The sequence below is a fragment of the Onychostruthus taczanowskii genome, unplaced genomic scaffold, assembly GCF_017590055.1.
Source record: "Onychostruthus taczanowskii isolate IOZ18803 unplaced genomic scaffold, ASM1759005v1 scaffold262, whole genome shotgun sequence".
NCBI lineage: Eukaryota > Metazoa > Chordata > Aves > Passeriformes > Passeridae > Onychostruthus > Onychostruthus taczanowskii.
This window is the reverse complement of record NW_024499929.1, coordinates 78743-90359: the sequence shown is the minus strand read 5'-3', so window position 1 is coordinate 90359 and position 11617 is coordinate 78743. Positions and strand designations below refer to the sequence as shown.

At 37.1% G+C, this 11617-nt stretch overlaps 1 protein-coding gene across 4 annotated transcripts in view; it reads right to left on the bottom strand.

Annotated features, from left to right (window-relative positions):
- Nucleotides 1–2630: 2630 nt before the first annotated feature.
- LOC121337373 (solute carrier family 12 member 7) overlaps nucleotides 2631–11617 on the bottom strand; it is a 70161-nt gene continuing 61174 nt past the window's right edge. For 3 of the 4 annotated variants that reach the window (XM_041407447.1, XM_041407446.1, XM_041407448.1), the window contains 3 exons: nucleotides 7285–7466; nucleotides 4011–4144; nucleotides 2631–3555 (listed from right to left, as the gene is read on the bottom strand). In XM_041407447.1, the coding sequence (XP_041263381.1) occupies nucleotides 3464–3555; nucleotides 4011–4144; nucleotides 7285–7466 (408 nt within the window). In that variant the 3' untranslated portion in view covers nucleotides 2631–3463. Of the gene's footprint in view, nucleotides 3556–4010; nucleotides 4145–7284; nucleotides 7467–9620; nucleotides 9738–11617 lie in introns of all 4 variants that reach the window. The other variant, XM_041407449.1, reaches the window with a different exon arrangement.

Below are 11617 nucleotides of genomic sequence, written 5' to 3'. Positions count from 1 at the left end.
AAAAAATTAGGGGGGAATATAGTTCCTCCAGAACTTTACACTAATAATTACACTAAAAATTTGGAAATCAAATCAAATCAAATCAAATTTGACCCCTTACCCTCCTGAAATACCCACAGAACCTAAATAATTAGAGCCCCTAGGTTCTGTGAAATTGTATTTTTGTGTTAATTTTAAATACACAGGAAGAAATAATTCTAAAGCTTGGGATATTTCTCCCTATCACCTTGTATATAAGAATCAAACCTTTTGGTGCAATAATACTTCTGGCAGACTTTCTAAATCCAGTAATGCTCACCCTGCAGCTGTCAAAAGGAATATTTTTGAAGATCAAGCCTGAGCCTTTATGGCTAAGGTTTTTAGCTAAAAGATTCTTTTTAAGATGGGCATGTGATGATTTTTGTGTTAATCATGATACCTTGCTTATTTCAATGTATGCAGAGATAAATTAAGGCCATTAAAGGAGTGGTTTTGGTTGAAAGAGAAGATGGAGATATTGGACACGTAAGACAGATGATGGACTTTGGACCTGGTTAGCATAAGAGATTTGATAATCAAGATGCCTTGGCAAGAACAAACAGCTTTGAAGGTGGCAATAAGATTAAATCAGACTCACTTATCAGAAAAGAAAATGACATCAAGACTTCTGCAAGAAAGAGATGTTGTAAAATGTACTTGTTTATGTGATGATTAACCCATTGTACTAAAACATTACTAGTCTTCCTAAAATAGTATATAAGCAATGTAGTCCACAATAAATTTGGATTCTTTTGACCATCTCATAGTCTCCCTGTCTCTCTCATCATCGCTGATACTATCCATGATCTATGTTTACTGCCATAAGTTAATGGATTCTTACCTCACTTCTTGACATATTTAGAGGTTGCAGGAGACAGATTTGCTGGTGAGAATATGTGCAAAATTGTCCTGTAGCTCTTTCTTATGAGATCATTAGGAAATATAACAAACTATCACCAGAAAAAGGGCCTCAATGGCATTTTGCCCTGACTAGTCTTGCATGTGATATCCCACCTATCTACCTCTCTAAATCATAGTTTTTGATAACCCATAGCCCGTAATTCTTAATACTGTGCGCCTACAAGCAAACCTCAGAAAAATGAAGCTGGCATGTATGTGTTTGTACGTCCTCCTCCATCACAGCACGGGTGGTCCCTGTAACACACAAGCCCATATCAGAGTCTCAGAAGCCTATCTTCTTCTGAAGTTGGATCTTCAAAACTTCCTGTCTAAGTTCATGTTTTGTACTTTCCAGCTTGAAGGTTTGTTCTCTACCACTTCCACAAACTTATCAAATGCCTTCTGGTATGCACACAGAAACCTGTCAGTCTTGCCTTGCATCCAAGGGAACTCCTAGAGCTTTTGGTAGGTCCCAGATGCCTCTGAAAGCCTATCTCTAAACTAAATTTTTATAATTCCTTTTACTACGAGCTCTCTGCAGTTGTCTGTCATTGCATTGCAGCTGATCTGAAGCTGCCCCCTAAACTCAACCAACCAAGTCCCTGGATAAGGCACAGACAGTTTGGATTCAAACCCAAACAAAGACCTTAGCCAACCCTGATCTAGCTTAGAAGTTGATACACCAGTGGCCAGAGAGCTGGGCAGAGAGAGGTCATCCAATCAACTATCTGAGCCTGGGGAATCCAAAGCCCCTATAAAAGGGGCAGACATATTAAACTCATTGCGGTTTGCTGATGACCCACTGGTGTTGTATCATGTGTCTGTCTCCAACCCAAAACCACACATATCAGTTCTATAAATGTCTGCTGATGGCCCCGCACTGTAGCCCAAGGAGTGCCTTTTAATATGTCCCATGAAAAGCTTAGAGCCATCTGGAGTGCAGTAGGAGCATCTGCTGATGGTTTTTTCTCCTCACTGGCTTAAGAATGTTTTGTAATTCCATTGATATACTGTGCAAATCTAAAACATTCACATGCCTCCTGATTTGTTCACAGGACCTCCATGTGCCTTTCATTGTACCTAAGAGCCTGTGGAGTGTCTGGTGTGCCCCCAAGGTACCTCTGAGTGCCTATGCATAAACCTATTCCTAGCCAAAGGCATACAGCTGCAGTCACAGTGAGCGGTGTGCAGCATGCCTTTCCAATTCCCTTTCGAAGTATCCCAGCAGTGCTTTTGACTCATCTGGAGTTCACTGGGCCACCTGATTACCTTTTTATTCCCTCTGTTCCTGTGCATCAAACTACAGGGACAGGTAATGGCTACTTTCAGCTTTTGCTGTTTCTGGCTTTGTCTTACTTCACCTGAGTGTTATGATAAAAACACTGGCCTTGAGCCTAGCCAGGTACTTGGGCACTGCATCATTCTTGTTCTAGCCTGAGCAACAGACATCTTGATTGTATATAAGAATAAGAACAAGAAAAAATAAAATAGTGGTTTATATGTTTAAACATACCTATTCTTTTTAGAGCAGAACAATCTTCTGATACACTTTAGGTCTTAACACTTACAAAACTAAAGACTGCCAAAAAAGGAACAGAATTGTAACAGGAGCAAAAGGTTTCTATTGAGCACCTAAACTAAACTCAACAATTTCAAATTAAAAACATTTAGGAGCTTGTTCAGTTCAGAAAAGCAGATTTTATTTCAAACAGCAGCACATGCATACAACATTTTCAAAATACAAATATTTGAAAACAAGAGACTGCATTTCATTAACCACCTTGTTGTGGTTTATCAACTGTTGAATTATATTTGGAACCAGGGGGAGTTCCTGAACAATAGCCTTCCTATAAGTTGGATGCACTCATGTTTCATTATTGCTAGAATCATGCAAAATATAACAGTAACTGCCAGTACCTCACAGAAGAGAACTCACTATTTACTATCATCTGGAGGTTTCAGCTACCTATGTATTTTAAATTACGGAAATGTTATTTTTAACAGGTATGGCAAATAAACTTCTGGGAAACACTTAATGTACTTCATGAACAAATTTCACTGGCTGTATACATCTCTGAAGGAAGGTTCCTGAACCACGACTAATTCCAAAAGAAGCAACATAGCAGCATTTTGGTAAGAAAAAAGACAACCTTTTTCTAAAACCCTTGCCTTTTATTTAGATGCAGAGCAAAGATTAAAATAATCAAAAGTTGCTGACATTTCTATATCTTTAAAAATATGACTGCATTACCAATTTTTTTTTGTTTTACCACAGCTTAAGAAGTGTCAGAATATGCTACATATAAATATCCTAAGCCATCCACCATTTATTAATTCACCAATTATTAATTTTCCACATAAATTTGCTTAAAATATTATTTAAATAGAACATCTTACTAGGAAAAAAAGAACACATGATCAGAAGATTCAGCTTGAAGCTAATTTTCAATGCACTAGAAGACAATGAAGTTGCTCAAATTATGGCAAAAAACTTTGCTTTCTTATGGTGGGGTTGTGTTGTGTTTGAAAAACACATGCAAACAGATTAAGAATAAATCGTGATCACTTCACGTCCACTGCCTCGGACTAGGAGAACTCTATCTAGACCTTCTGTCAGAACTTCCAGAAATTCCATGTCTGAAATATCATTTGGTCAAGGAATTTACTCAGAAGAGAAACAAAATATATAGTAATCTCTCAAAAACTCTGACATATAATGCAAAAATAAAGTTCAACAATTTCATTAAAGAGTTTTTCTGTGTCACCCTTTACTCTCCTGTTACCTGGTTATTCAAGTGGAAGTAAAGCCTAACTTGGGGGAAATTCCTAGTTTTGCCCTACTCACCTACAAAAAAAGATAAGACTAGGAAATTTTAAAATTATTTCAAAGTCAAGGAAATCCTTTATATCAATAAACCACCCCTCCAACCAAGATTTTTTATCTTTTATTTTTTAACTGTCTTTATGTAATTTTCTTATAGGCAGACTTATGCTTACCATACTTAGTAATGGTTATCCCAACAGGTAATGACAGAATCACAAAAGTGAATTCTCAGTTTCAAGAAATATGGAATCAATACAGTACAGGATACAGTTTTCATCCCCTTTTCTGTTTTTAGGAGGTCCAGGCATATTCAAGAGAACTAGCTGAGCATGCTGTGATTTATTAAGCACTACTCCATTGAGCTTCACAGCAGTGTGCATTCTTCTCACATTTGACTGATTCCTAGCATGCAAAGAAACATTTTTAAGCATTGTTATAACACTTACATAATTGAATCATACAATATTTATTTGAAATGATAAGTATGTAAAACAAGCTATTTTCATGGATACTAGTATATGTACATATTCAAAATAAATAAAATGCAACACCTTTGACAAGAACATTTAACTCTGAAATTCAAGCAGTTCTAAGTAAATTGTCAAAATGCACAAATCTTCCAGTTGTCAATTATCTTTTACCAAGATTAATCAAAAACTTGGTTTCAATAGTTATTACAGGTCAGACAAGAACCACTAAGAATCTTGTTTATTGACTTACATAAAAAAAATAACTGGATTTACACAAGAATTTCCAAACAATGAAATTACAGGAATGCAACGGAAAGATCACAATATTTATGTTGTACAGTAGAAGATTTTACTCATGTTCCTTTGGAAACATTACAAAAATTCTACCAGCTGGTGAAGAAAATTCAGAAACACCACAGAATTTTGAAAAAAATGCTAACTTCTTATGTTGTAACAGCATGGCAGTAAGCAGTGAACTGAAATTGAGCTTAATCCTTACATTATCAACATTACCTAGTATTTTCCTTGTTTCACCTACAAATACAATTGTTGTAGATCTGTGCACAAGAAGAAAAAACTGCTAGGGTTTTTAAAATGTCCTTATTTTAGTATCTCTTTTGTATGGTTCAGTGGTTTTTCAGAACAAAAGAACAGTTTCCTTACAGTTCCTGAGAAACAGCTGTGTGTAGAGTTAGCCAAGGCTGGAAATGAATCATATGCTACAGTGTGACAAAAATATTCAAACTCTACCTTAGCCCATTCATCTAAAAGATCTGCTGCCTAAAAGTAGAGGTTGTTTTTGGATTTGTTTTTTTCCCAAATAAATAGTTAAAAGTCATTTGGCCTGAAATTTATTGGCCAGAGAAAGCAGCCCTGTCAATTAAATTGATTCTTCATGCTCTGCCACCTCCCATCTTCCCCGCTATAAGAGAATGATATTTCTAAAACTGAGTTTATCAGTCCCTCCTGGACAATCTTCTATCACAGTGGCTAGCTATCCTAAGAACAAACTGTACAAAATCTATATATGGAGTGAAGGAAAGCTTGAAGTTCCATTTTTTGGAAGCAGAACTGCATTTTGAGAAGACTATAAAGAACTATGAAGAGAGGCAAGATTGTATAACTGAGATGCATAACTATTGAAACTGAAACATTGTTAAACTAAAAATAAAAGGCAGGATGTAACTTTGTGACAGAGTGGACAAAAAATCAGCACTGAAATAAAGGCTCATGGTGTGTAAAATGTGAACTAATGCTAACATCACTTATCCTTCAAGCACTGGTAGAACTGAAATCATACACAATAGACAAACTAAACTTCCAACATTTTATAAGAAGCTCAATTTGTTGGGCAGATAAAATTAAGAAAATGCTGAACTCTGAAAAAAAGCAGAGCAGTCAAGTGAGTTCCACTCAAGAAATGTAGTATTCCATTTTTGTGTGTTGTCATACCCAATGTATGTCTGAACTTATGTTATTTCTACATATGCATGGGCTGGTAGAAGGCAGGCAAGAACGGACTTTGGATGAAACATGAAAGTTCCCTTTGTGAACAAATATTCCCTATTGTCTAAGTAGTTATAGCACAATGGGAGACTATTCTTCCAGAAAAAAAAAAATCAATTTTTAATGTAGTTAATTAGAACACTAAATATTATGCTGGTGCAGAGAAGTACTGTCAAGTTTTATATTCTTACAGAAATTATAACACATGTTTTGTGACTTACCTTGAATAGAAAGTTGACCATATTTAAGAGAACATTAAAAAGTCACTATGATATTTTTTCAGTGGCATGCTAAATCACAGTATATTAAACAAGGAACAAAAAAATACATGCATTGCAAATTACAATTTAGAAGCATGCATATAATGTACAAGATCACAAGAACCAGAGAACCCAGCCTATGTTGTTTAGGTGAAGTGAAATTTAGACTTACAGATTTTCCCATTCTCTATGTGAAAGGAAAGCAAATGCATAGAAAAAAAAATTATGCCATCAGGTCCATTTTAAAGTCAATAATATTAATATACTGTACAGGCACACCAAGTTTGAACTGTAATTTCTACCCAACTATACATAGCAGTCTTAAAATAATAATATCTGAAATCAGTGTTTTGCACAATTCTAAAGTAGTAAAAAGAAAAGTTTCAAAGATAAAAATTTAAAAAAACCCTAATAATTAAGAGTATAACGCGGCCTAGGACAATGCTTTAGAGCATGAGCACAATAATTTCCCTTGACATACACAGTTTTGGTGTGGTCATATGCAGAAAATAATTTAAACTATGCTTCTAAGTGCAGTCTTCTTGCAGAACTAAGAAAAGATGCATGTGCATGCTTAAAATCACAACATGAGGAAACAAACAAGCTGATTTCCCTCTGTCATTGTTTTTGTGTCTACTACATTGGTTTGACACAAGGAGTAGCTCTTACCTATTTAAGAAAAAGACATTAAGGAATATTGAAACAGGAAATTCTTAATATAGAAATACATATATATTTACACAAGTTTTATATTTCTTTAATTTACAGGATGAGGGCTGAATGTCCATTAAAACAAACAAACAAACAAACAAGAACACCCCACACCCCTCTCTTCCCAAGAAAACACCCCCCACATCCAAAATCATGCACCTAAAATCAAAAACATAAGCTAAATGTCTTGAAAGACTATCTGCTTCTTTGGAACTCCCTCTAATACCAAACACAATAAAAATAGGGGGACATATACACTAATTTTTTATCCACAGCAAGAAATAAAAAGTTATCATTAAGTTTTTTAACACATATGCTTTCTGGTACAATCCAGAAGTTGAGTTAACAGCTTAAAGTCTGTCATATTATATTTAAACTTCACTCACAATGAATGTGAATGACTCTTTAAGTCATTCCACCCAAGTCTATGCTATTTTTATAAGGATGCCATTTAAGGTAAGTGCATGAAAAGCTCATTTTTTAAATCCAATTTTAAATAAAGCAGAATCTCTTAAAAAGCAAAACCCAGATAAAACAACAAACTACCCAACCCCCCCCCAATTAAAATACACACAAATATCACATGCATACTCACGGCTTCATGTTGAAAATATCTTTAAATCCAGACACATTGGAATCCTTGTTTTTATGCTTTTCCGCTACAAACTTTTCTTTAGTCCAGGTCATTTGCACTTTTTCTGGCACAGCAGCAGCCACGCTTGCTTCAACTGCTGGAGCAGAGCGTGAGGCAGTGTTTTTATCATGGATCAGCTGAGCCTGGCCACAAAACAAAATAATCACCCCAAAATTCAGCCAAAACCAGCATTTGTAAATTATATGCTATTACAATTTTGAAAAGGAGTTTCACAGTGGTAGAACCAAAGAAGCTGAAGAAAAATGCACCTTTACTTTGTGAGCAAATATGAGACTACTATTATGACTTCAGCATGAAGTGAAATTGCTTGTAAAAACGTTCATATTTGTTTACATTTGCAAGACTATATCTTGCGTGGAATGTTACTTTTGTAATGAACTAAAGTGAGGTTGAATTCCACCAGAGAGTACTTTATTAACAGGGTGTCTTGCCAATGAAAAATTTTAAAGCGAGTATTCTCGTTGTTCACAAGTTACATTATTTTCTCAGATGCTGTTGTCAAATTTGTCCATTTCACATGCCTTTAGCTGAACTACAACATGAATCTCTGATGCCAGTATGGGACTGGCTGATTTGAAGTCTAGTTATAGATTTAGATTATTTATGCCTACAAGAGCATATCACATAACAAATCTAACCAATGTTGCCATGACGGGGTCTCCTCTTCCCTTTTAACAGTAGAAACTCTAATCAACTTCAAGAACAAAAAAAGTGCATATGCATGTGGGAAGAATATTGTGTTTTCTATTTTCCATTATCCTTGCTTCTTTGGAGGAAAAGAAGATGAAATATTTAACACATTATTTACTTATTTTCCTTCATAATACTTTGTCCATAGGCTTCTCTATTTCCATCAAATACAACACAAATACAGTACCTTACACCCTAAAAATTATAAGTTAATTGGTAACTGGGGACAGGATTCTTTTTGTGCTTTGAAATTTTGTATTTTGGAGGTGGCATTTCTTTTATCCTGTGATTGTTTGTTTGCTTTTTGTTTAAGATATTTAACAGTTCTGAAATCTATTCAGAGACTTGTTAAATCATGAGTTGAAGCTCTTGTTCCATTTGGGAACCTCAATTATTCATATGTCAGACATAGTCATGGGTCCCTCCACATACTCAGTAATTAAGAACTTCATGTAGGTCAATAAAAACCATGAACAGAATCCAAGCAGATGAGAATTCTACTTTTGTTCTCAGAAAAGCAATTCCTCTAGTGGTTCAAAAACTGTAATTGCAGGTGGTTTTAAATGCCTTTGAGCTTCGGTATATTCCCTAAATTATTTCCTAGCCCCTATTCTTCAGGATTCCCAAATTCTGGAGTTCAGTTGTGAGGTTTGCATAAATATCTCTTAGTATGACGGTCTTCCTACATCCACGGATGATTAAATGATGAGTCAAGACCACAAATCAGAAGTTACTGTGAATACAGTTCTATGAAAAGAATCAAAAAAGCAAACAAATACATGCCAATATTGTAAATACCATGCAGCAGTATCCAATGTACTAAAATTTCAAAGGAACAACTGTAGGATGAGTTCAGTACAACTATGCTTCAATGGAAGAAAATTTGCCATTTTTAGAAAGACAGTGAGACCAAGAGAAATTCTGGACCTATAATACATATTTATAAAAATGCAATCACACCAAAAGACCATTTTTGTTAGTGCTATTTTGATACTAAATTCAATTAATGAAACAAAACAGGTTGTTCTCTCACTCCATGATTAAAGGGAAATATAAGGTATTCAGCACTTCTACAAACTAGGCTACACATTTTACATATGAGCAACACTTCAAGTGCACACTAAACTCATTGATTACATCAGTCCATTTCCTTTCAATGTCACCCCACAGAATACAGTAATGACATATATGGGTTAATAATAGCCTGCAAATAAAAATGGCTTGTGCTCCTTAAAAGATCTAGCATATCAATACAGTCTCCAAGAATCTTCAGTACTTCAACAGAGGAACTATAAAGGAAGTAAATGGTTTGTGAAGGCATGAAATATGTTTATTAATGTAACACCCTGCTTCTGGCTCTTAAGAAAACAAGCAGTCTCAGAAATGTGTCTCTTTTATGGAAAATAAGTGTGAGAAAGAGAATATAGTTCATGTCACAGAAGCATAATCTAAACACATGAAATACAGGGTAAAATAATTACTTTAGAAAAAATTGTAGTTAATGTGTAGTTCAGTTCGCAACAGTGGTACTTGAAGTGTTGCAATGGAAAATATGTCTAGTCATAGTCAGCACCATGTCCAGCTACCTCATCCTCTTGATAATCATTAGTCAGCAGTGCCTGAGCATCTTGGACAATGGACAATGGACTGGAGTAGCTTTTTCTTCTAATTGAGCCTCGAGACTCATCTGTGATGCTCTGAATCTGGGACAAAAATGTTATCAATGACAAAAAAAAATTCTGCAGAAAAAAAGCTGATATTATTCTTCATTTTAATAGATGAGATGTAGTATCAGCTCATAAAGCCCTTTTTCACAGAATTCACAGAATTACTGGGTTGGAAGAGACCTTCAAGATAACTGACCATGCCCTAACCCCTCAACTAAACCATGGTATCAAATACCATATCCAGCCTTTTTTTAAACACATCCAGGGATGGTGACTCCACCACCTTCTCGGGCAGACCATTCTAGAATTTTATCACTCTTTCAGTGAAAAGCTTTTTCCTAATATCCAATCTCTACTTCCCTTGATGCAGCTTGAGACTGTGTCCTCTCATCCTGTCAGTTGCTGCCTGGAGAAAGTTACCAACCCCCACTTGAATACAACCACCTTTCAGGAAGTTGAGAGTGATAAGGTCACTCACTCCTGAGTCTCCTTTCTTCCAGGCTAAAAAAACCCAGGTCCCTCAGCTGCACCTCACAGGGCTCATGTTCCAAGTCCCTCCCCTACCTAGCTGCCCTTCTCTGGATGCACTCAAGCATCTCAATGTCCTTCCTAAACTGAGGGGCCCAGAACTGGACACAGTACTCAAGAGGCAGCCTCACCAGTGCCAAATAGAGGGGAAAAATTACCTCCCTGGTCCTGCTGGCCACACTATTCCTGATACAGGCCAGGATGCCATTGGCCTTCTTGGCCACCAGAGCACACTGCTGGCTCATGTTCAGCTGGCTGTTGACCAGTACCCCAGGTCCTTTTCCACCTGAGCACTGTCCAGCCACACCATCCCCAGCCTGTAACATTGCAGGGAGTTATTTACAGGGGCCAAAATGCAGGACTCCGCACTTGGATTTAATAAACTTCATCCTATTGGGCTTTGCCCATCCATTCAACCATTCCAAGTCTCTCTGCAGAGCCCTCCTACCTTCCAACAGATCAACACATGCGCCCAGCTTAGTGTCGTCCACAAATTGACTAATGAGAAACTCAATCCCCTCATCCATGTCACCAATCAAGATATTGAACAGAACTGGTCCCAGCACAGACCCCTGAGGGACACCACTGGTAACTGGCCACCAGCCAGATGCAGCACCTTTCACCACCACTCTCTGGGTCGTGCCATCCAGCCAGTTCTTAACCTAGCAAAGAGGGCTGCTGTCCAAGCCCGTGGGCTGCCAGCTTTTGCAGGAGTATGCTGTGGGAGACAGTGTCAAAGGCCTTGCTGAAATTCAGGTACACAACATCAACAGCTTTTCCTGCATCCACCAGGTGGGTCACTTGGTCATAGAAGGAGATCAGGTTGGTCAAGCATGACCTACCCCTCCTAAACCCATGCTGGCTGGGTCTGATACCCTGGCCATTCTTGTAAGTTCTGTGTCATGAGACTCAGTATAAACTCAGTGTTCTATAACCTTACCAGGTACTGAGGTCAGGCTAACCAGCCTATAATTAACAGGATCCTCCTTCCCACCCTTTTTATGAATGGCCATCACATTGGCCAGCTTCCAGTCATCTGGAACCTTGCCAGTGAGCCAGGACTACTGGTAAATGATGGAGAGCAGCTTTGCAAGCTCATCTGTCAGCCCCCTCATCACCCTGGGATGGATCCCATCTGGTCCCATGGATTTATGCATATCCAAGCAGCTCAACAGTTCTCTGATTGCCTCCTCCTGAACAACGGGGGGACCATTTTTAAATGTTTAGTAGTTAGTTATGAAGTCCCTTTACAGACATTTGTGAAAACAAGAAGCCTTCAGTATCTATGGGAAGCTCAAATATTCACTTGTTTTTGCAGGTCACATCCTTTCATATACATATATATTCAGGTGAAATTTTTCACTCAATTACAATTAAAAGCATTAAAA